General features: G+C 47.2%; 2 protein-coding genes across 3 annotated transcripts in view; one reads left to right on the top strand and one right to left on the bottom strand.

Annotated features, from left to right (window-relative positions):
- Window positions 1-3,384, top strand: part of CFAP91 (cilia and flagella associated protein 91) — a 29,697-nt gene extending 26,313 nt beyond the window's left edge. Inside the window, exons 16-17 of the mRNA XM_054269886.1 lie at window positions 2,821-3,067; window positions 3,147-3,384. Coding sequence (XP_054125861.1) covers window positions 2,821-3,050 — 230 coding nt within the window. The 3' untranslated portion in view covers window positions 3,051-3,067; window positions 3,147-3,384. The remainder of the gene's footprint in view (window positions 1-2,820; window positions 3,068-3,146) is intronic.
- A 7,173-nt stretch (window positions 3,385-10,557) lies between these two features.
- The window catches only part of GSK3B (glycogen synthase kinase 3 beta), a 148,947-nt gene continuing 134,245 nt past the window's right edge, over window positions 10,558-25,259 (bottom strand). For both annotated transcript variants that reach the window (XM_054269739.1, XM_054269740.1), the window contains 2 exons: window positions 23,306-23,404; window positions 10,558-16,355 (listed from right to left, as the gene is read on the bottom strand). In XM_054269739.1, coding sequence (XP_054125714.1) covers window positions 16,288-16,355; window positions 23,306-23,404 — 167 coding nt within the window. In that variant the 3' untranslated portion in view covers window positions 10,558-16,287. The remainder of the gene's footprint in view (window positions 16,356-23,305; window positions 23,405-25,259) is intronic.

Here is a 25,259-nt window from a genome sequence, read left to right as displayed (position 1 = left end):
ACATTCAGAAACAAACTGGTAAAAGTCCTTAAGCAGCACAGCTGTGAATTGTGTTATTATATGGCAATTTCTAAAACTGCAGAAGACTTTAACAAGCAAATTACTTAAATATATGTCATATATGGGAGGAAGGTTATACACTTTACTATGCTTCCCTTTCCTCCCCAGTGGGCTGAGAGCAAGAGGTAAAGTTCTAAGGTTGGCTGTAGTGGCATCATGTTGTAAGGAGATAACCTTGCAGTTGTAAAGGATGTTTCTGTTTAACAAAAATGGAATGGCATCTGTCAAAATACAGAGGAGAATAATGTGTATTACAATAGGTAATGTCATGAGTAAGTGGCTGTTCCTAACTGGGATGTTTCCACGGACCAGCACAGGTGGTGAATATGACCTAAGCAAGGCAACTGCATCACAATAGAGCTTGAAGGGGTCCTTGCTGCAGTGCACTTCTCTGCCTTGAGAACAAAGGCACTTAGTTCATTGCCTCTTTTATTGCTTTGTGGATGAGAACACAAGCCCTGAGTACGCATTTTGTGGTCTCTGAATTGTGCAAACTTTCTTCTTCCTGGCTTGTGTATTGCCACAAGAACAGGACCTGTTCTGCAGCTGGCATTTCTGCACAAGCTTAAATCAGCTCCCTTCACTCCTGCACTGCTTCTGCCAGCCTTCCAGAGCAGGTGATGTAATGGCAGTCAGTGAAGCCTGCAGCTCAGGCACTGACACACACAGGTTAGTCTGTCTCAGGAAGGAGAGCAGAAGGAAGACCTGGAGATGGCTTAGGATTCTGGACATACTGAGGACATACATCAAGGCTCAAAATGCATACTAGGCTTAAATGCAGCAGCAGCTAATGAACAAAGCAGCTCAGATGCACTCTCAAACAACAGAAGAAAAAAATCTTCAGAATCTGTGATAGCTACAGTGAGTTTGCCTGGAAAGCAGAGCTAGACCCAATTAAAAATTAAAGTGGATGCTGGTGGAATAGAGCAGCAGGCAATTAAGACAGCTCCTTCTAATGTGATCAGGAGAAATTTGTCACAATATTCTTGTGACAGCAGAAATCAAATGTCAGGAAGGGACCTGGCTCATACTCTCTTCTGCTATTTCTGCATGGGGTGGAGGGGGCTCCATTCACTTAAGACAGTTGAATTCTACCTGATGTACACTCTGAGGAACACACCCTGCTGTAAACCTGCTGCAGAGTGATACTTTCAGGGAAGCAGAATCATTAACTATTCCATGGAAATCCAAAGGAAATAGTATCAAAGAATGGCATTAGATCTCATAAACACATTAGTGTATTACATCTGTGGTGGCTTTTAAAGCCTTCCCTACAGTGAGCCAAATTTTTCATTATGAAACTGTGTTCTAGCAACCTAGCCCATGCTTGAGCATTCACCTTCCTTGAAACTATCAGGAAATTATCTAAGAGCAGTTATCTGGCCTGTCAAAGGAGCAAATCCATTTGTAGAACAAAGATTTGAGGCCTGCAGGTTCAGTCTTTGCCTACACTTTAGCTTCCCCTTAATCACCTGTTTTGCCATTACCTAGTTTGGGATTTTTTTCCCTCCTCATTTTGTTGCATTTTGATGCATAAAAGCAGGGATTATCCAATGCTGGCTCACCCTGAAAAACCTCTGCACCTCAATTCTGAGCCCTGCCTCAGTGGAAGTAGAAGTCACTGTGCTGATATGAAAAACCTCCCTTGGAAAGGGACAGTCACTCACCAATTTCAGCACACTGTCCTTTAGATGGAATTCACTGTGGATGGAGAAAGGGACTGCAGCAATTCCAGGGGAGTATTCCCAGTATAGCTGATGCAGTTGATGCAAACATGATTGGAGCCAAAATGCCTTGGGTAGAGAAACTTCTCCTGGGAATGAGGGCTGGTGAAGGTCAGCTTTTCAAATGCAAGTGAGATCCAGTTGCATCCATTGTCGACAAAGTGGGCCTGGGAGATGGATAAACATAAACAGGGTGGGTTGGTAATGCTGAGTGACTGAGACAGGACAGCAGGACTGTGTGCCAGTATGCAGGACACCAGTGCTTCAGATTCACAGTCTCAGTGCAGCTCAGCCTTGGAACAGGCCAAAGTAAGCCTTGGACTTCTGTAGGGAAGTGACAGGATGAGAGCCACCCCTTGTTCTGCATCATTCCTCACACCCTCTGTAAGGCACACGGTACCTCAGTCCCTGTGACTGAAATAGAGAGGGAAAGAGTGAACAAAGAACAGTGAGGAACAATAAGGAGAGCTGTAGGGTGAGCACTTAGGCTTGGCTAATTATTTCCCAGGGGGTGGGTTGGGAATACATACAAATGACTTTGGATGAAAGGAGGCAATCCTGCAGTAGCTGAGGGGAGGTGATAAGGTAGGCAGGTGACTTCATGTGTCACTTGTGGCTCTGAGTCTTACTTTGAACTCAGTAAGGGTTTCCCAGTGCAGATCAGATCCTGGCACAGGAGATGGCAGATTTCAGCTGGGTTCTTCCAGAGGCTTGCTGCAATTAACAGACAGTAAAGGAGAAGTTATTTTAAAGCCTGGTAATTTATCCTGGGCAGTTGTTCCCAAAGCTAGAAAGGAGAACACTTTGGCTGTGCTTCCCACTGTGGGGGCCACTCTTCAAAGTGAAATGCAAAGTTGGTTGCTGCTATTAGGTGGCAGTAGAACGCTTTCAGCCAAAGTTAGAAGGGCATGATTTTTTTTCCTGAGACAGACTTTTCCACAGCTGCAGGATTGCTAGAAGCTACTCCTCCCTTCTCCCCTACAGAGAACACTTTGCTGTACATTTCCAAGTAAAAGCCTTACATCTTTTTATGCAGTGAGGCAGTCCCAAAGAAAACACATCTATGCTGCTCATCAGATCATCCACAGGGGCACAGAGAGGGCTCTGGCTCATCTGGCACTGCATCAGGAGACATCTGCCACCGAGAGAGAGGAGGATTCTCCTGCTGGAACAGCTGCTGGACCAAGTGCAACTGACAGCACTCACCCTGCCACAGTTGCACGTGAACTTGGACAAGACTTCCACAAGGATCCCACAGCCTCCTAGGAGAGAAGATGAGTGAGGTGGGTTTCCCTTCCCCTCTGTGATTTGAGTTTGGAGCATGGTGAGGGAAAGGGAAGCACATTATATTTGCTTTTTCAGGGCACCCTGAATGGAAAACCATCTCTCTCCCTTGGGCTGTCCCTCCTGCTGCCTGCCAGCAGTGTTGTCCTGGAACCATTCTGTATACATTTTGGTGTGGCAGCTCCCTCCAGTTGTCCCTCCCCAACTTGCTTTGGACTTCATTAGGTAATTTTTCTGTTCTGATTATTTAGAGAAGCTTGAGTGAGAAAGCAGTGTTAGCATTCCTTGTTTGTTTTCCTGGCACAGACCAATAAAAATCTGCACCTGGGCTTTTGGTGGTATTTCCTTGCTTCAATAACATTAAATGAAAAAATAGTCCATAAGTGGGAAATTTTGAGCTGAGACCATCCACAGACAAGCATGTCCCACTGATTTCCTTAGTGGTTTAAGGCCCAGGGGCTTCCTGCATTAGCACTGCTATTAATAAAGCACAGGAGCTGAACAAAACCAGTCAGATTTTGTATCATCTTTTCACATCATTAGTGCTTGAAGAAAGAAAAGGTGCCCCTGACCTCATCAGGGTGGTTTCTGACAAGCAGGCACTGTCTGGCACAAACCTAGGTGACCGCAGTATGACACAGGCATGGCGGGGCTGATGCATTTTCCAGAAGTGTTCCTCTTCGGGCTGACTGCTTCTTGCTTTTATCACTGCAAAGAGCACTTCTGGAAAGAATCTGATTTTGCTTGGAACAGTGTGAGTCCCTGTGGCTCTCCAGCTCCCAGGGCTGCACGGAAGGGATGCTGGCTCTGCCTGTGCTGGCTCTGCCGCGTTTGCAGGCACGGGGCTGCACCGGCTCCAATGTCGGGAAGCAGCATCGGGCTGGGACAGGCGCAGTGCCTCCGTCACAGAGCTCACGGCTTGCTCAGCTCCCCAGCACTCACGTGTCGGAATTCCCGAGGGCTGCGGCCTTAGCGCATCAAGGGACACTTACAGCAAGCACCGCAGTTTGGAGGGGCGGGCACAGCCTCACCGCCACGCCCACAATGCTCATTCATTGATAGCTGCAGCTTCCACAGCCAGCAGCAGAACTGGCCCTCAGTGCCACAGTGGCTGACCCCTCCCTGCTGCCATCATCTTGTGGATCATCTTTTCCTTGTGCCGGGTCTGTAGAGCTCAGGTGTGGTTCGGCTCATCCCAGCCACGGTGCCTCTCCTACATAACACAGCCAGCAGCTGGTCAGAAATGGTGCTCCTTAATGCATTCCTGCAAAAATTCTGCATTGGGTCTTTTGGTTTTGTGGGTTAGGCTGGGGCAGGGTAAAAGAAAAGGAATTTACAGGAAGGGAAGAGGGAGGAGAAAGGAATCTGGATACCCCTGTATTCCACTGGGGAGTGAATAACAGCTGGAGAGAGGAAAAAGAGCTGCACCAAACCACTGCTGGTCTCCAGGTTGCTGAACCAGGGGCACCAGGGGACTGCTGGGGTCAGGCAGCCTCTGTAAATCTGGTGGGAGTCAGAGAGGGGTGACCAGTTCTGGTTAGGACTCTGTGAGGATGATCCTATGAGGGACTGGAGATTTGGAGAAATTCTTATGGCATTCATAGCTAGCCAGTGAAAGGGAAGGTAGGAAATACAAAAATACAGAACAAAACACTCTCCACAGTGTGGGAGGAGAAGCTGTGCAGGCATCAGCTCTGTAGCCTCAGGCCACCTTGGACAAATTTAGCCTGGGTAAAAGGAGGGGGGATAACATGAATCACAGGATCCAGTGTAATAGGAGAGACATGGAAAACTTCATGCAGCAGAACAGTGGAACAGGAAGACCCATCCATTGAGGCATTTGCTGTATTTCTGAGGATGGTCTGTCAAAATAAACATTCTGCATGTGGCTCATTGTACAATTTGGTGGGGTTTTAGAAAGATAAGTATTCCAACAGGTGTGGGAATGGACAGAGGTTGCAGGGGACTCCAGATGCTGTACACAGGCTGAACTACAAATGTCTCAGCTTCTATCATGATCTAAGGGACACCATCAGGGTAAAGCCATCTTTTCCACATGACATTGCCTAGCAGGCAAACTGAAGGCCACGGCAGGATTCCTGCAGGGAACTCTTCTGTAGAAACTGCTTTCAATTGTCATGTGGGGTTTTTTTCTCAAGCTTTGCAGAATGTGCTTTGAGAAGGAAAATGAGCACAGTGAGAGGGAATTGGGATCATAAATCAACAGCATAAGAATGCACCATTCCCTCTCCTAGCAGGAGACAGAACAGCCCTGGGGAGGAGCCCAAACCTGAAACAAACACAGCAGATGCCTCCAGGGCCGCACCAATACCGTGCAAACACCGGGAAAATGCAGCTTGTCCCTTTTCTTTCAGCAGCTGCCCACAGGGAGGGAGCCTGGCTGTGCTGCTCTGCTGGCTCCTGTCTCTGGCAGGTGGGGGAGACAAGGCTGAGCCAAACGGGCCTCTGGGGTCACTGTGCCCTGAGAATGGTGAAAAATTGGTCTCTGCAGCAAATGAATGAATGCAAATTGTCCCAGGGCTTCCCTGCCGATACGGCTCTGGGGGTGTGGGAGGAGAAAATCCAGCTCAGCAAAAAGGACTTGGGGTCCTTCTTTACTGGAAATGTACAGTGTCTGCATTTCTGTCAACAGAAAACCACACCAAACCCACACTCACCCTTCTCTCCTGCCTCCCTTAAAAGCAACATGACCATCACAAAAGCTGCAGCCACAGACGTGTGGTGCTGTTGAAAGAGTTCCTGCCACTTTCTGAGCACAGCTGTTCCCTCTGCTCCTGCAAGTGTGCAGGATTTGCCTGATACTTCATTGGGCTCAATTCAGCCCTCACACCATTTTTTTTTAGGAGAGTGGGATTAACCCTACAAGTGTGGTCCTCACATGTTCAATGCTTTAACAAGGCCTAATTGCATTATTGCTGACGATCTCCTCCATGTCCTGTTTCCCTGCTTTCACCAAAGTCCTGCTCATGCAGCTTTTCCTGTGTTTCAATGATTGGTGATTCAGTACTGTGCTGGCATCCAGCCTGCTCACACAGTGCCCTCCAGAATCGGGCCCGGGCTTGGATGGGGAGCTGTTGTTTCCCGTGCCTGCCTCCCACCCCACCAGAGAGCAGGAATTGGTTTGAACACCTGCCAGAACTGCCAACTCCCCGAGACAGAATGTGTACACCTGGATTAGTAAATTCAATTTTCCCGGGACCACCCTGGACCAAGGCTCCCACCTCTCCTCCCAGGCACTGCCTGGAGCAGAACTGGCAAGGAGAGCACCTCAGCAGCCATTGTTTGCACGAGACAGAAAACGGCAGCAGGCCGAGGGCAAGGGTGTGCGCTGAAACCCATGGAGCAGGGCAGCTCCGGCTCTGCTCTGATCCTATCATTCATTCCTCTCATTCCTCCTTTTCTCCCACACACTGCAGCAACCCCACACACCTTTCCCTCCACTTCTGGCTGGAGTCAAGGCCACTTCTCTTGGCCTCCTCCCATGTGCCTCATCCCAATCCTTCACATAGCACTTGGAAGTGATGTCCTATTGCCCTTCCTGCAGGGCTGCTTACCTGTATCCACATGCACTCAGCTCAGCACACCATCCCCAATGGACCAGAGAGCTGTGGCTGCTCCTGCCAGCACCCACTGTTGCAGCTGCCAACTGCTCTGCAGTGGTTTGAACCCACTGCAGAGCCTGGCCAGATGAGATTTATCCCATCCAGTGCTCCCAGTGGGGAGCTGGCATGGCAGCCTGCACTGCTGGCCATGCTGGAGCTCCTCAGCCACTGCTGGGCATGTTGGTCCTTGTCCTTGGGGAGTGGCTGTGGTGCCAACTGCAGTGAGATAAAGGGGGCAGAGACTTGAAAGCTGCATTTGCTGCTCTCTCCATGGGTTGCTGCTTAGGATTGATCCTAAGAATCTCCCTTTTGTTTGTTACTGAGCCAGTGACAGCCGCTTGCAATCACCCTGCTGTTTCCTTACCTGTTGAATTGAAGCCTCTCTCTGCCTGCCAACATAATTCTTACACCTCCAGCCAAATGCAAACCATTTTTTCATTGCTGTGTGGGCCCCAAGTGTGTTGTCTCCAGCAGAAACAGCTTCCATTGACCAACCTCTTCCTAGGCCTGATGCTGTGAAACTAAAATCTTAAAAGAGGTGTAACTGAGATGGTCCAAAGGGTCCCCAGCTGGGCGGTCCCTTTTCTCAAGACTGCTAAGTTATGGTAGCATTCCAAACAACATCAATGATCTCCTTGAGTAAAAACACTCTCAAACCACCTGGGTTTTTCCAGTAAGCACCATCTTCCTCCTGAGCACCCTGGCTTGGCAAAGGATTTGGTCACAGGAATGAGCTGCAGAAGGGAGAAGGAGGGCACAGCTGCTGTTATGCCAGAGGAACAAACCATAGAATTATTTAGGATATAGAGGATCTGTAAAGTCACCAAGTCCAACCACTGACCAGGCACTGCCAATCCACCACTAAACCATGTCTCCAAGTGCCACATCTTTTAAGTATCTCCAGGGACAGTGGGTGACTTCACCACTTCCCTGGGCAGCCTGCTCCAGGGCTTGACAACCCTTTCCATGAAAAATTTTTTTCCCTAATATCCCATGTAAACCTTTCCTGGTGGAACTTGGGGCCATTTCCTCTTGTCCTCTCACTTGTTACCTGGGAGCAGAGACCAACCCCCCCGTGGCTGCAGCCTGCCCTTGGGAAGTGGTTGAGAGTGATAATGGGATCTGCTGAGGGGTGGGAATGTCCTTTGCTCCCATGCTGCTCCCACCACACACCTGACCCTGCCTCGCTCCTGCAGCCCCCGTGTCCCTGTGCCAGGACCTGCCACACCCCTGTCCCTCTGTCAGCAGCAGGTGCTGGACCCTGGGACTGCTCAGTGCTTGGAGCTGAGGTAAAGCACAGGGAGAGGGAGGTCAGGACAATGAACAGTCCTGCTCCAACTCCTGCTTTCCACCAGTTTTTAGAAACTTTGCTTAAGGAAAAAAAACATACCAGCCAAAATGCCCAAGTCCTTCAATCCATTTCATTCCCAGTTCCCTGAGCCTGCCACCATACACAGGGCCAGTGGCTCCTCTGCTGGGACAGGTGCCTGTGCTCTGCCAGGCAGCTCTGCTGGGGACAGGGCTTGTTTGCCCTCAGCCAGAGTTTCTCACTCTGCAGCAAGTGAGGGGGCTCTGCAGACAGCCCTGGGCTGGGGCACAGCACCCTGGTCAGAAACACCCTGCTGCAGCCTTGCAAGCTTCCACAAGGGAAGAGGCTGTCCTGGAGGATCCAGCCTTACCTCTGCAGTATGTGAGCAGAGAGGGGTGATGCAGAGAATTCCTGGAAAAGGAGGCTTTAACTCTACTGACTGCATGGGACACTACCCAGCTGCATGCAGACTCAGGGAGCAATAGCGTACCCCAAGAAATATCTGCCAGGGCATCAGGGATTAGCTGGGTGTGCAGCAAGATCCAGGCTGCATTTCTGCCCTGGGCCAAAGGCAGGTGTTTGCTGTAAGGTCCAGTTCTCCCTAACAGCCCTGAGCACTCACCTGTACTCTGTCTAGTCTCTGCTCCAAAGCCTCGCACTGTCCAACACTCACACCCAGACAGAGCCTGGCTTTTCTGCCGTGCCCTGTGGGGCATTGACACCTACTACACACTTTCCTTTCCTAGCAGAGCTTTGATTTGGCAGCAGTTGGGTCTTGCAACCTTCATGCTCAGCTGGTTTAGCAAAGGCAGTCCTTTGCTAGGAACATGACCCTTCAAGATGAGCAAGGGACAACAGGACAGGGCCCAGTCAAGCCCTTCCCAAGCCCAGGGAGGGAAGGAGGTTCCAGGCTGGCTGCTGAGGTTGCTGGGTACCATCTGCTGGGCTCGCCGTCTCCAAGCAACTGGCCGTGGTGCCTCAGACAAACCGCAGTGCTCTTCTCTCCCCTCTGTAGCTTGCTTCCCTCCTCCTCCTCCTCCTCCTTCTTTGTGGCTCTTCTTCTCGCACAGAAAGCCACTTGGACCTTCCCACCAGCAGCCCAAAAGCTGCCACCTTCCAGATAACAAATGGTGCCAGTAGCCTTGACACTGACTTTTAATTCCAAGGCAGATGGCTGGCAGCTCGCTCGATAAAGACAAAGCACATCCGTGGAGCAGACTCTGGTAGTGCATTCAGCTCGGTGCTGCTTTACTCTCGGATTAGCATTTTAAATCATTCCAAAGCGTTGGTGACCGACAGCTAAGTGGATTTGACCCTGGTTCGCAGATGGATTTCAAAAAGTGTTTTCCCACAGAGTGACAGAATGATGTTCCCTGGAAGGTTGTGCAAGGACTGGCTCTTGATACTAAGGTGTTACGTGTTTTAGAAGGGTGGTTGGAATATAAACACAATATGAAACTGCAACAGTCCCACTGGCAATGCTTGCAGGAGTTACAATAGGAGGGCAAACTGGATAAACTGGACAGCTGCAGCCTCCGTGCAGGAGAATGAATGCAATCCTCAGGTAAGGAGACAGACAGACAGAGAGACAGCAGCTACTAGATGCTCTCCAGTGCCTTCACTGACATGGGGGAGAGCACTGTGGGGAACCACTGCCTGCTTTTGGTACTACAGCTTAAGGAGGGTGTTCAAAACAACTGCAGAGGAGATCAAATTGGAAACATCACAAAGATATGAAGGAGTTGAAGATCCCCTTCCGGTCAGCTTAGCAAGAAGTTATGAGGTGCTTGAGTTCTGTTCATTTGGCTCTGACATTCAGAAGTGAGACCTGAGACTGCAGCTGAGAGTTCCCATGCAAAGACAACACATAAAGAGAGCCCACAACTTGCATTCCAGGTGAGGGAAGGTCAGAAGAGGCAGGAGGTCCCAGTGCATGCCCAGCCAGAGAAGTGCCCAAGGATGACTGACCACCACCCCAAATCATCAGGGACTGTGATGAGCTCCCACCAGAGGCAAGCTTTAAACAGATAAACTCACCCAGAGAGGCGCTGTAATTTCGGCAGCAACGTGTTTGCAGGTGCAAGTGGCCATCATCAGACTGGCTGGGGAGAGCAGTCCTGGTCTCAGCACAAGGGGGACGCATCCAGAATCCTGGTGACCTTGTGGGATGGAGTAAGTGAAGGGACTCTCTACTCACAGTGCTGCTTCTGGAGCAGCCAGGCTGTGGGTGGCTGCCTGGCCCTGTCACCCCAGTGCCTGCACAACCCAAACCCAGATCCCACTCAGGGAGCCAGGGAATGCCAGCACCTGCTCCGAGGGGCCCAGCTCCAGCACCCAGGGGGGCCAGAGCAGCTCCCAGACACACATTTGGCAATCAGGAGAGAATCAAGGGCATCCTGACTCAGCACTCATAGTGTGGACCAGCAAGGGTCCCTTCCCACCCTGCTCCCACTTGTCCTGGAGGGCCTCTGGAGTAGAGGCTCCGGCCCGGAGCCCAGCAGAGGTTTCATGGGAGCACCCGCGGCTCGTGGCACACAAACAAAGCAAGAGGAGTCTCTTTGCAATATAAATTTGTTTTTATTGAAGCAGCAGTCACATGACCTCGCATCTAGCCTTTAGGATAGCGACAGAATGGATTCGGCCAGGTCAGCCAGCCCAAAAAAGGATTTTTATTTTTTTTTTCTTTTTTCTTTTTGCGCTAATAGACATGTCATGTTTAATACATACATTATCCAGTACCGGAAACCCAACTCAGAGATAGCTATGTGCTGATTTGCTGGAGGAACGGTCCACTGGACGTGGTCTCGACAAACTTTACAGATCACCACCAAATAACATTACTAATGGGATCCAATGATTTAAAAAAACAACCCAAACAACCATGAGTGCAGGATTCAAAGCCAGCAGTTTACACAGGTTCTTAAGTTTGTATCTATAGGTGGACGGTAAAGGAAGATTGGTTGGTTTAAATTTGAAATATTTATGTCCCAGGGTTCCTCTCTCCATCAAATCAAACGGTATCATAGACAAGCTGGCATCTCTTTAAAAATAGCATGGAATAACACAGCTCATTTAAGAAAACATGCTCATTTCTTGAGGTTTTTCTTTATTATTACAAAGATTCACGTCCACCTATTCTCGCAGAGTGGAAAGAGGCATGAGGGTGAGGAACAAGGGTCAGAGAAGAGAGAGAGGAGGAGGGAAGAACAGGGCAATTTTTTGAAATAAAGACCACACACTTGGTATTTTTTAAATTTCATTTCCAGGCTAACCTACTTTTTATTTAATGCAAATTACAGTACCAGTTAACTATTTCCGAACCGAGTCACACAGAACAAAACGTATTTACAAGGGGAATGGGGTGGGGGAAATAATAAAACATTAAGCATACTTTCCACAAAAAAAGTTTATATTTAAAATGAAAAAAAAATCAGTCACAGAGGCATTCAAGTAGTAATAATGTTATACAGGTTTTGCTTTTCCTTTAAATCAAGACAGATTTGCACAAGTGTATGCAATAGTTTGTATACAACCCACAGTCCTTAATATATATATATTTAGATTTCTGTTTTTAAGATGGAAGTGGTCACGCTAATTGGTGTGTACAGGCCCAAGTGATCCATCAGCAACACATTAATGAACGCAAATTTTACAGGCAAGCAAATTATATATATATAAATATATTTTATATATATATATTAAAAATAAATTGAGAAAGACCAACACAAGGAAGCTACTTTTCTCGAGCTAACCCCTTAGGTACTGTTTTCCTTTCCTGTCGTTTTGCCATTATTGCAGTGTTGCAAAACGAAGCCAACTACGACCAGAACCGGCCGAGAGCCCCGTGGAAATCAGCTGCCACCCCAGGGGTACCCGCTGGCAGTCTCCGGAAGGCAGAGCCCGGACCGAACACCCTACTGTGCTTTTCCTCATCGGCTTTTCCTTTTGCTCCGCGGTGGCTGAGGTTCCTAGTACAGGAGTACGAGTCTGACAGGCTGCTTGACTTCTGCTTTTCCAAGTACTGAAAACTGGGGGGGAATTTTAGGTTGCAAGTCGCAGGCACCTGCCATTATTTTAGGTAAAGCTTGGCTTCGAAATAAGGGGACAGAGTGTTCAGGGGTCTTCTACCAGTCAATTTTCTTTTTGCAGGTAATTTTTTTCTTTTTCCCTAGCAAGGTAGATAAGTTTAATAGTAAAGAACACCAGTGTCTTGATGGAGCGTCCATCAGGGGAGACAGACTGCGATCCAGCCCGGCTCAGGGACCCACTACAGCAGGGCTGACGTAAAGGACACATCAAGACCACACTGGGTTAAAAAAGAAGCCCAAAAGAGTGTAAAAGAAGAGAGGGACAGCTCTGAGCAGACTGTCGCCAACAGCTTGGCATCACTGACCTTCGTGTCACCAGAAAGAAAGTGCAGCCTCTGCTTCACTGGAATGAACACGAGATGCTTCGAAATAAAACAGCAACCTTTGGTTTGGTAAAGAGTTACGTGTTTTCCCATTCAAGACAATCTTATGTGGAATACTAACAAGGTAGTAAAACACAAGCAAACTAGTTTTAGAAACAAGGCCTTCGTGCTGGGCACAAGAAATCAAGAGTCATGTTAAACTTATCTCAAGAAAACAAAAGTGACTTGGGGAAGGATGTGGGGGAAAAACAGGGAGAAGAAAGGGAACAGAAAGTCCTCCCGGCAGAAAGAACCACCGCAGCAGTCTCCTACAGCGATGCCCAAATGCCAAATGGCTCCGAGCGCAGCAGCCCTGCAGGATGTGGGGATTTCCCTCCCTGGGGGCCCTTTCCGCTCGCCGCTGCCCCTGGCACAGCCGCAGGGAGGGTGGGAAGCCTGAGCCTCCTGGAAGCTGCTGCTGCTGCCCAGATGCTCCTGGGCGCAGGGTTGAGGGGAGAGACAAGCGAAATCTAAATGGGCTGCTAGGGCAAGGGTCCGAATGAAACCAGCTGCTGCTAGCGGGAGGAGGAGGGCAGGGTGGGCACCTTGGAGACTCCCAGAACAAAGCCACGGCTCCAATGAAGAGAATGACAATGGAGACTGTTTCTTTTCGTTCCGCTACCGATCAGGGTATCACCGAAACCTTACAGCACTCAAAGAGTTAGAAAGCGGGGTGGGGAGGGGGGAGCAAAGATGTGGGTTTGGGGTGGGAGACATTGTTAATAAAGAAGGAGGAGAAAAAAATAAAAGGGAAATAAAATTCAAAAAATCATGGAAGCGAAGGCACTCCAAACTATATAGATACACTATACATCGCTAGAGTTATTGTTACAATAATACAGGCCGGTACCTACTGTACAGAGTTAAAACTATATGGCTTTAAAAAGCTCGTCTACATTTTGTCTGATTATTAAACAGAATCACTGCCCTGAACGGTAACTTTTTGCTCATTAATAACAGTTCCTGGGTCCACATATTTACATACAAAACAATAAAACTCAAAATTCAAAAACAACCAAAATAATAATGTACAAGCTTGAATTTGGTGAGGAGCTTTGTTTTTTGTTGTTATTTTTCTGTGTTTTTTTTCTTTTTTTTTTTCTTATTTACAAAAAAAGGTTGTTCAAAGACCTGGATCTAACTTGTATAAAAGAGCGTGTGATCCTGCTATGATCCTTGAAAACAGAAATAAAACCAGAGGGGCACCCCTGACCCTCCCCCCAGCCTAACACACACACGAGACACACACAGACGCCGGCACAGCCACAAAACCAGAGAGAAACGCTCTGACTCCCCTCCGCCAGTCTTTAACAAAAAAATGGAAAAGAAAAGCCACATGTCCTGGCACAAGCAGCATTTTTCTTTGATATATTTTTATTACTTTTTTTTTTTAAAGACTCTGTAATTTACTGCCTCCAAATAACAGCGCCTGTGGCCAATGCTTCAGCAGTCTTGTCTATACAGCAGATCCATACCCTGCCACTGTCCTACTTTTTGAGTCTCCTGCATGAATTTGGATCACTGGGTCAACCAAGCCCCTTCACTTACCTTTCAGGACACTGACTAGCCGAGCGCACGCGTTACGACGCTCTTCAGCCCTTATCTATTAAGTTGCAGGTAAGGATTTGGAAAGCCTTGTTTCTCAACGTGGGTGTGCTTTCCTTTGCAGCCAGCCAGAATGCAAAAAAGCTTTAAAACCTTTTTTTTGTGTGTGTGCCCAACAGCAAATCGCCGAGGGGTATAACTTGAGGGTTTATCGGTTTCACCGTAGGTGGTCACTCACCTCTTCAATCAGCTCCTGCGTCCCCAAACCCACCGCGTGCCAGGCAGGAGGGAGAGGGCAGAGCTTTTAACAGTTTCAGGGCTGCTAAGAGACAGTTTCCAAAAAATCCCACGTCAACAGCATAAAAGGTACAAGAAGAAACACACCGAGCTCGTGACCAAGCCCCTGCCGCCCCTGCGGCGGCCGAGCTTCCAAAGCCGCTACTGCCGGTTCCCCCCGGCCACACGAGGTTCCGCGTGCTCCCGAAAAGCAACTGCTTGCCTTAGAGATCCGCAGCTCGAGGGACGGCTCGGTAAGCACCAAAGGCGACTACAGTTTCTCTGAAGAAGGATAAGGCTGGAGCGGACACCCACCGCAAGCCTAGCACAAGATCAGGTCTCCCAAAGTCTCGATTCCGCGCCGGGGCTGCGTCCGGCCGCTCACCTGACCCTTTCGCAAGGAATATTGCTTTGACTTCAGGAAGAGAGACGTGGATGCTCGCACCGCACGCCGTCGCAGGGAGGAAACCTGGACCCTGAACTGATGGACTAGAACAAGCATTCACCTCACGCCTCAGTCAGACCGATTCGAGATCGTCGACAAAATAAAAAAAGCAGTATTGTATCTATGTATACATGTATATATTTATATAATATATATACACACACACTCATATAGAGCCAGCTTTCCTACAAGTCAGCAGGTACAAATTACCATCAAGAGCATTCGGATGTGTATTTTAATATTCTACCAATGTAAAAACATAATGGCGACGTGGCAACACGCATCAATAAATAGAGATCAAAAAAAAAAAAAAAAGAAAAAGCAAGAGGTTAAAAAAGATGAAAATTAAATACAGATTCTACCTGTGGATTTAAAATCAGAACTATCAGAGAATGTGGCATCCTGCAAGTTAAAAAAAAAAAGTATTACAAAATAAACCAGTAGCCTGTTACAGTTCACATTATAAACCCTGGTGTCCTTTTCCTGTATACACCTTAGGAAAGGGAAGCCTGTTCAAATCAAGAGCCAAAGAGGGGTGGGGTGGGGAGAGAAAAAAACCCAACCAACACACTTTCACAGTGGCCACTTCCCAAAAAGTCCCTTGACATCCATCCACCAGCTGGGCCCCTGCCCCTGCCAAGGATTTTGTTCATCCGCTCTTCTCTGCTGAAGCTGGGAGCTGGCCCGAGGCACGGAAAGCAGGAGCTCCGGCTGGGCAGAGGGGATGCCTCGGCAGAGCCGACCGCTGCCCTCCGTGCATGTGTGTGTATTATATTATATATCACCCACTTGGGCAAGACTTTCCCACGTGAAGCTGCAGATTTCCTCATCACTAGCACTGATTTTTAAATGAAAGGCTTCCGCTAGCGGTTCAAGCCTTAGACACATGGCAAACCCTCCCCCCCACCCCATGGCAACCTATTTTCCTACCACGTCGCCCGCTCCCCGTGCCGAGCCAGGGCAGTTCTTCTGAAAACCTGGGATATGGATTTGCTGACAAGAAACGCTGAGCTCTGTTGAATGACCCCTGCTAAGCTCCCGACCAAATTCAAGCTGTGCACTACATCAAAGTCCGAAACTCCACTTAAAAAGAAAATAAAAAAAGAGGGTAAAAAAAAAAGAAGAACTTCAGCAGAGAATGAGGTTTGGGATTTGTTTGTTTCGTTTTTTTCCTTCTTTCTGTTGTGGGAGGGGGATATGAGGCAAGAGTCCTGGTTCTGAAGTACACAACAGCAAACTTCCAACATGAAGAGATTGTCGAGGGGAGACATTGGTGTGTTGTATTGCTCCGCTTTCCCTCCTCCCCCCACCTAGTCCCCTGCCCCGGACACCCTGCAGAGTGAGAATACAATGAAACTGGTTTGTATTTATAGATATTTTACAAGGTTAAATAAGAACAACAATAATAATAATAAAAAATTGAACACTAAAATGAACAGGTTGGTTGGTTTGTTGTTTTGTTGGATTTTTTTTTCCTCTTTTTAATTTTCTTTCCAAATGTGACCAGTGTTGCTGAGCAAGACTCAAATTACTGGTGATTTTTCCTGTGCAGCTGGCTGCTTGGTACTGGTTCAGGTGGAGTTGGAGGCTGATGCTGTAGCTACACTATTGGTCTGAACTCGTTCTCCTGCGTTAACATCTGCAAACAACAGACGACAAGGGGAGAGAGAGAAAAAACAACCAGCATTACCTCCAAGCCAGAGACACATTGGGAAACAACAGCTATGACATTCTGCACAAGGGGAAACTCACAGCTCCTACCAAGGTGGTGTTTGCTTAGGATGACTGCCCTGACTTCAGAACATGCAGATGGAACAACGCAATCTGGGGAAAGATGGAAGATGGTCTTTAAGCAGGGAAAAAGCAACCTGGAGTGCTGAGGGCTGCAGGCTGGGCTCCAGCCAGTTCTGCAGTTTGTAACACTGGCTGTGCAGTGCAAAGTCACCCTTGTTACATCCCACAGCTGCAGGACAAGGCACACTGGCACTGCTAAAGCCAACACCAGTGCCTATGGCCAGTATGAGGTTTCACACTGGTGAATGTGAAAGTTTCACATTGTTAGTTAGTCCTTCTTATAACAAGTCTGCCTGTTAGTTGTGTGAATGAGCACAGATGAGAAATGTGACAAGCCTGCTCTCCTGGCAGAAACAGCTGGTGTGCCAATGTGCAATTCATGCACTTGTTGCCTGAGAAAGTCTTTCAAGTCTGCTGCTCAACCCAAGTTGGACCTGCCACCCTCTGAACTGCTGAAGCAGATTAACATCAAGGCCTGAAGCCAGTAATGAGGTTTATGCAAGCACATGATATGTTAGAGGATTGGATCTCTGCAGTAAATGCCTCCAACACCTTCTCAGGGAGGGACAGTGCTTCACAGAGAGACAGGTCACAGGACCAAGGGCACGTGTCAAAGCACATTTCAAGAAAATGCAGGGTTTGCAAAGAAATACCAAAAAGAAATTAATTGTAACTGTTTCCATAGGCTGCATGCATCAGGTATTTCCTCTAAAAAAGATATTCTTAGTATTAGAAGAATAGGTAGGGGAAAAAAATGCACCAATTTCACTTGGAACCATTCTATATAGTATCTAATTAGCCAAGTCAGAAAGACTGTAAGATACTTATAGATAAGTGGGTAACCACCTAAATGTGTAAAATACAGATGGGAAAGAGGTATTAAATGAGGTTTTCTCCAAGAGACTAAGATTAACTGCAAAGCTATTGATACTGCAGCAGCACAGAACATCAGAAAGACTTATTATCTTGGTACAGAAGAGGGCAGACTGGGCAAACCATGTATTTGAAAAGACACATGGAAAGGGTTTCTAAAAAGAAAGAACAGTTTGGGTGACCTCAGCCTGAAGGGCTGTGTCCAGCAGAATACCAGACATGACAAAACACACCGGTGGGTGCTGGGTGTGCAGTAACATTTCTCCATCACAGACGAGCTGGGCAATGCTCTGCAGTCACCTGTGAGCAAAACCCCCTCCTCTTCAGCCACACTTACCTGACCACAGCCACGAACAAAGGCAAGGAACTGAAGCATGGACTGCTTTGGGTTGGAAGGGACCTTAAAGAACATCCAGTTCCAACTTCCTGGCCAAGGCCAGGGACACCTCTCACTAGAGCAGGTTTCCCAAAGTCCTATCCATCCTGGCCTTGAACAGTTCCAGGGGCAGCCATAGCTTTTCTGAGCAACCTGTGCCAGTGCCTCACCAGTCTCACAGTAAAAAATTTCTTCCTAATCTAAACCTACCCTGTTTCAGTGTGAACCCATTTCCCCTTGTCCTAACACTTCATGCCCTTGTAAAAAGACCTTTTTTGGCTCTCTTGTAGGCCCCCTTTAGGTCCTGGAAGTTTGCTATATGGTTTTCCCAGAGCCTTCTCTTCTCTGGGCTGAACAGTCACAACTCTCTCAAGAGAGAGGTGCTCCAGGCCCTGATGATCTCATCACCTTCCTCTAGACTTGCTCCAGCAGGTTCCCATCCTTATGCTGGTGGCCAGAGAGCCAGGCACAGCCCTTCAGGTGGGTGTCACAGACCAGAGCTGAGGGGCAGAATCACCTCTCCTGACCTGCTGCCCAAGCTGCTTTTGATGCAGCCCGGGATACATCTGGCTTTCTGGGCTAGAAGTGCATGTTGTCAACTCATGTCCAACCTCTCATCAACCAACACCTCCAAATCCTCCTCCTCACAGCTGCTCTCAATCCATTCCTTGTCTGGCCTGTGTTTGTGCCTGGGGTAGGTCTTGGTCCTGTTGAACTCTGGGAGTTTCACACAGGCCCCCCCCACCCCAAGCCTTCCAAGGTCCCTCTGGATGGCATTCCTTCGCTCCAGTCTGCCAACAGGCCAGCCAGAAATGGGCAGCACTTGCTGAGTCACAAATTTAAGTAACATCGACAACAGCGACAAAAATAGGAAATCAAACAATCAGCAGCATCCAGAAACACAACTGACAAGTGGGAAGAGAGGGTGATGCCTATTTGAAAAGGAAATGCTGCAAGGAATGTGTGGGAAGAAAGACAAATCGTCCTGTGGGCAGAGGATGCCAGATGACTGCCCTGGGAGTTTCTGATTCCCTTTCATCTCACCCCAAATTAATTGCATCCCCTCCTTTACAAAGGAATGACCATCATGACAAAAAGCAAGCTCATGCAATTAAAGCACCAAGGCAGCATCCTGACAGTACCAGTGTTATGTGGGAAGCTGGTCTTGCAGGAGAGAGACGCCCTCCTATGTGGAGAATTCCCCTGAAGGAGCAATTCCCAAATCCCACATGCATGCAGACAAAAAATGACCACAGAAAACAGAAGTGACCCAGCTAGCCAGATAATAGTTTCTACACTTTAAACTCTCACTATGCCTGTTCTAGATTAATTTTCAAGTATGGATAAACTGCAGGTAATGCAACATCTGCTGGCAGTGCCTGATGCGAGCAGTCCAGCTGGAGTCTGGAGTGTTGGCAGAGGATTTCTCTGTATGTCTACAAAAAGTGCTCATATTTCATTTGCTGAAATGAAACATGTCTTTTGATCTCAATTTCCTGAAGACAGTAGAGGCTGAAATTGTTATCATTACATTGCTACTACATAGAGATAAAAAAAAAAAGAGGAGGGCATGGAGATATTTCATGTAACATATGCTCCTTTTCTGTCATCACTGTAACAGGGGAGTTCCTGAGAAATATATATGCCACATGTTAAAATAAATCAGGTGATGCAGGCCAAGAAGATTTTCTTGGGGCTTCTTACAACAATATATACATAAATACAGAAGTCCCCCCAGGCTGAGACAGAATGCAGAGCAAGCTCAAGGCTGCCCTGGCTCCTAGCCTGCAAGAAAAGGCAGTATTTTAACATTTCAGCTCATTTGTTGACTCTGCTTCAACAGCACATGAGGAACAAAGGGGGCTTACTCCAGCATCGCTTTGCTGAAGCACCAGAAAAAGAGCACAACTGGAGTACAAGGTTCTCTGGACATTCCTTTCTCATCATGAAAAATCTGTATTTGGGCCTAAGAGAAGGAAATCTAGGCTCTCAGCAATGCTGACAGAGGACAGCAAAGCCCTGCTGGGGAGCACAGCTAGGAGCTGGCACGCAGCTTTGTGGCACAGGACAGACAAGTGCCCAGCTCAAGGCCAGGGCAGCCTCTTTGTCCTGGACCACTGCCTGACCCCTCTGCCTGTGCAGGCAAAGAAGTGTCATTAAGTGCTAGCTGCTTCCAAAAGTTCTTTCAAACAGAGGGCAAAAGCTTCTCTCATCATTATAGAGAACTTCTTCCAATTCAGTTTTTCCCTCTAAGGAGTGCCTCATCTTTCTTGGAAGGTATGTGACACTCCTTAAAAACTTCCTGAAAGGGAAAGACAGGGCTACAGTTCAGAGAGTGACAGAGACGCCAGCTCAGACTGAGAAAGCCCATTAGCACTGCTGACAGCATTAGCTGGGTGCATTTGTGATGCTGACAGCCTGTGCTGCTCATCTGCAAAGATACAGAAACAAAGCCACCACCAGCCTGGGAATCCTCACAGGACAGCTGAAGAGACAAGTGGAAGGAGGAGGATAGCCTGGTTTTCATACTGTGCCTAACTATGGATGTAGAAGTCCAGACTGAGCAAACCTGGTAAAATGTGCAAGTTTTACTTCTCTTGTAATGGATTCATCCCTGTTCTGAGCCTGTAGATCTCTGAGAGAATTGCTTGCCCATCTTCTCCTGGTTAAGGCATTCAAGTTTTTCAAAATTCCTTCAATGTGAATACCCAAATGCACTAAATCTTATTTCATGGAGCACTGTGGTGTTTTTCAACTATGAGACACTGGCAGGTAACACCAGCTCTAATCTGTTTTGTTGCTGAAAGTTCAGTCACACCACTGCATTTGGGATTACATGGGATCAACGCAGCGGGATGCCTAAGACAATGACCCCAGAATCCCTGTTGGCACAACTTCCCTGCAGATGGCAATTATGCTCTTCCCATCTTAATGCTGACTAAAGAGAGGTAGCTACTACTGCTGGCTGATCCAGAAGAAAAAGAGAGTCACACAAGCAGATATGCATTGCATTCAGCTTGGTCTGCAGGCTCCCCTCTCAGATGCTGTGGCTGCACAGTTATGAGAGCATCCTCTTCCTCCTCTAGCCATCCCTGGGAATACGACTGCACTGGCATTTTTCATCCATGGCCAGCATAATTCACAGAAAGCTAGCACATCATTTCAAGCAGGGGCCAATAAATCTCATCTTTTTTTTCCCCGCACTTTGCTTTAGACATGCCACTATGTCAGAGTGCTTCTCATAAATGTTTAGGAGAATTTACTAATGCCAGAGCAGCAAGGCTACACACTCCCACTGCAATGCCAGTTCCATTACTAGAGCAAGTACAGCTTTGCCTCAAGAGAAGAGGAAATTGACAACAAATGTGGCTTTTTAACAGTGCTTGCCAGAGAGAGGCACACGTTATGCACTAGTAATGCGAATTACAGATATATTTGCTCTTCCCTTTATTGCTTTGAGAGCTACATTTTGCTGCATCATCGTCACTCAGAAAAGCAGTTTCTGAACCTGTACTGCTTGCTCACACAAACATTTTGCAGAGAAGTTTCCTGGCCTATCAGGATGCCCTGGGTTAGGTGGGAGACTTGTTCCCACACTGCTTTAGCAGTTACTCAGGAACTTAACATTTACTGCTCTGGGAGGTGCAGGGGGTATAGAGAAAGATGGGACTCCTTGAATGAAAACCTCTTTGTAAGTGTGGCATCAGCATGCAAAGCAAAACAGATTAAAAGAACCTCAACAGGACCTAATCCTAAACATCATAACTCTGATGACATTCCCACCACCTGCTGTGAGAAACCCATGTCAGTAAGAAATAACCAACTGTAGAAAGCCAGAGCTGTGCAATACTAAACTTAATTTCACAATTTCTTTCCAATCAGCAAGGATATTATTTTTGGTTTTGAACCACAAATAGGAGGACATATCCCAACTCAGGGCAGTGCTTGCAAACAGAAGCTTTAAAAATGTTGACATCAATAATATGGGATGGGTTGAGGTTTTTTTGCTTTGTGGTTTTTTTAATACTTCCCATTTAGGACTTGGACTAATGCATTTTCTCCCTGTACAAGCCCTTGAAAAAGGCTGAGTGAAAGCTGAATGAAAACAGATTTCTTAACCCCATTAATTCCTCAAGACTTGGGTCTTGGTGGAGAGAACTCCTTAAAAGGCATGAAAGGGATATTAGGTGAAACAATATTTTTCAGAAAGGCTTAAAATAATTTTCCACATTTGTATTTTATACTTTTAAATCACTTTTACTACTTTCTGTTTTCTCATTTGTTGAGCAACAGATGCACATAAGAGGCAAACAGAGAACATGACTATTTGCAAAACACTGCCAAATGTATGAAACAAACAGTAAATTTGAAAATAGCAGTTTTGCTTTCTCCTAAATTCAGAGTACATAAATGGTACAAGTTGTGCCTTTAATCTACTGCTACTGCAATTTCAGAGAGAAATCTCATCTTTCAAACCTGGCTGCATCTGTCCCAAAGTATGAAAATTCTCTCTGTACAGCACTGGCTGGACCAAGTGCATCTAATATCAGGTAACTGTCCAGCACATCAACCAGCAAATGCTTTCCTGCACATTTCAAGAGCAGCTTTTGAAGCAGGCCTTCTCCTCATCAGCTATCCTATGCTAAGGAAGTGTCCTGCACTGCAAAAGGGCTGACAGCCCTTGTGGGCTGGGGCTGATGTGCAGGCAGGACATGTGCAAGCACACCTGTTTTGCAGCCTGCCTTTGGTTGCCCAAACCCCAAGAAAGCCTCTGGTGTGCTGAATCAGGGCTGACTCAGAGGAAGAATGCCATGTACTGAATCACCTCTGCCACATCCTGCAGCACCTGGGAGTTTCTTTGGGAGTCTCCCAACTGGTATTACCAGGTGTTAAAACTTTCACTGGAAACAGAATACAATATGGAGTGGCTAAAGGCCAACAGTGAGCTTTTAAAAGGTTTCTGACAGAAACCAGAGAGAGCAGGAGGCAAACAAAAAATTCACTCTGTGCTGGCCAAAACCCAAAAATATCTGCCTTGTGCCGGAAGATGACACAAGCCAACTCAGTAGGAAGCAAAAGCAACAAAGATGAGGCAGTGAGCACGCTGACTGAACTCCCTAACTAGACTTTCAGATGCCAATGCCCTTAGGGAAAAATCCTCTTCATCTACACTACATGGAGGCCACATGCTCTGAGCTAGCTGCTTCTTTTCTTTCTAGGCATCACAACTCATTCACCAGCTCAGAGGTAATTTCAGGATGGCTCAGAGCACAGAAATTAGGTGCAAACCAAACATGAGAAGGACTAATAAATTACACAATCAAATGCAAGTTTGAGTGGCTTGGGTTGAGATTTGGCCTGGTGACCATAGCTAGTGCACAAATGACCACCTACCAAGACCAAGGTTCAGGTGATACTAAACCAATCCCTTCCTCCCAGTTCACTCTGTGGGCTGAGGTGGCTCGTGGGCCTGGGCAGAGGGAAGGTGCCTGGGCAGCAGGGGGGAGGATGAGGAGGGAGGGAGGCAGGCAGTTGCACGTTCTCACCTGAGGCCGCTGTAGCATTTGTAGGGGTTGAAGCAGCTGCTTGGTTCCGGGCATGAGCAGGGATGAGGACCGAAGCCAGAGATGGGTTACTTGACAGTTCTGGAGGGGAGGTGGAACAAACAGTTAGCTCATCATCCACAAAGTGCTCCACATGCAGGATCAGCTCCTAGGGTTTCCCCCTGTAACGGCACCTCAGGTCAAACATGTGCCCTTACAGCCCAAGGTCACGTTACATTTTCTTCTTTGCCAACCAGCGAGAGGAAACCACAGCAATATTTAGCGAGGCAGTCTCCAGAGCAAGACTGCCAAAACTACAGATAGTGGTGCATAGGAGCAATTTCCTAGAGAAAGACAGTGGCTTGGGAGTGAGCAAAGAACCAGCCAAGCCTGTACCTTGTCAATGGCCTGATAATGCTGTTTCCTTCTGAGCACTGGAGAAGGATCCCCTTCTTCACAAGCCCACCTGTAATCAGTCCCAGGGAGAAGGCTGATAACAGTGGTGCTGCTTTGGGCACTGGTTCAGCAAGCAAGCAGCTGCAACAGGTGCTCCAAGAGCTTCAGGGATTAGTTCTTTGGCTCACTCAAGCATCATTTTTTCTCAAGGACCCAGGAACCCAAGACCAATCTCTCACAGCAGTCTCCTTGAGCCAGGCCAAAAAGAGGTAATGTATCCTTTAAAAGGACAGGGAAAGGCAAAGGGAATTGGTCAGCTGGGCAATTTAAATGGACAACAAAATGATGCAATCATTCTGTCTGAAGACATTAACCAGGGAAAAAATAGTCATGTCTTTTAGGCTCCAAATCTAATATAGCTTCAGTGTGTATCAGAATGAGAAATAGGCATCTTACAGCCACGACTGTGGGAGGATTAAGGGCAACACATTGCCAACAAATGACAATCTTCTGGCACCCTTTCAAGAGAATCTTGTGCTTACAGAAGGTGGGACTGAGCCGAGACAAGACAGGTCCTGTTTGTTTCAGAAACAGGAGTGACTGGCTGTCTCCTGAGAAAGCAACATCCGGTAAAAAGGATGTGAACAGTCACCTCACGGAAGGAGGCTGATGACTTTTGGAGCTCCAGGAGGTCATCTGGAGGAGAGCTGAGAACAGGAGAACAGACAGCTTTTCACGCAAGACCTCCAGATAGCACAGGCTGTACAGAAGCCTGGCCAAATCGTGGCATCGGTTCAGTAAGGCACTTTTGGAAAGCCTCACATTATTTGGGCTCATTTTTAAGAGGCTATTGCTATTTTTTAATGCTAGCTTTAAACTCGGGGCCTACAGAGAGCAGCAGTCCACTTGATGATCTTTTTTTCGCTGTTATTTAAGTTTCATTACTGCTGGGAGGGCAAGAGGCAGAAGACTCCCCTGATTACAAGCTTCTTATTACTACACATTTTAAGATGGTATTTCAGCACTTATGAATGCAAGCAGGTTGCTACACTACCTGCAACCTATCTACTCTATCTTGTAATACTCCGTTCAGGTCTAAGCATACCTAGCCAGTCCTTTTAGAAAGCCTCAGTACTCACAGCACTTGTACAAATACAAAATCCTCAATTCATGTGGGAGTAATTCAGAATTCATATATTCATAATGTTACGAAGAATTTGTGAATCTCCATTTTAAATGGAAAAATAAATAAACTGAAGAAACATGAATCCTTACATGTCAAAGTGCAACACCAGCTATAAACCTATACTTCAATACTATCTTGGGTATTAGTTGCTTTGTGCTGGAAAATGTCGCTCCCTTAGTATTTTTTTCCAAATCTATTATTACTGGGAAGCTACTCTTTACATTGCTCTATTGAAAGTTTCTATCACCTCTGCATTATTTTCTGCTCATCACTCAAAACAATATGGGGCTGTGATCCAAACAAAAGCAGAACTAAAACAAGGAAGCCCCATGACACTTGCTACCTTCTGGTGCTGCACGGTGCCTCGAGGTGCAG

Source organism: Melozone crissalis, unplaced genomic scaffold (genome assembly GCF_028551555.1).
Source record: "Melozone crissalis strain CALT ecotype California unplaced genomic scaffold, PUWL_Pcris_2 ptg000008l_1, whole genome shotgun sequence".
NCBI lineage: Eukaryota > Metazoa > Chordata > Aves > Passeriformes > Passerellidae > Melozone > Melozone crissalis.
The sequence above is the reverse complement of the archived record's forward strand: the minus strand, read 5'-3'. Positions and strand labels throughout refer to the sequence as shown.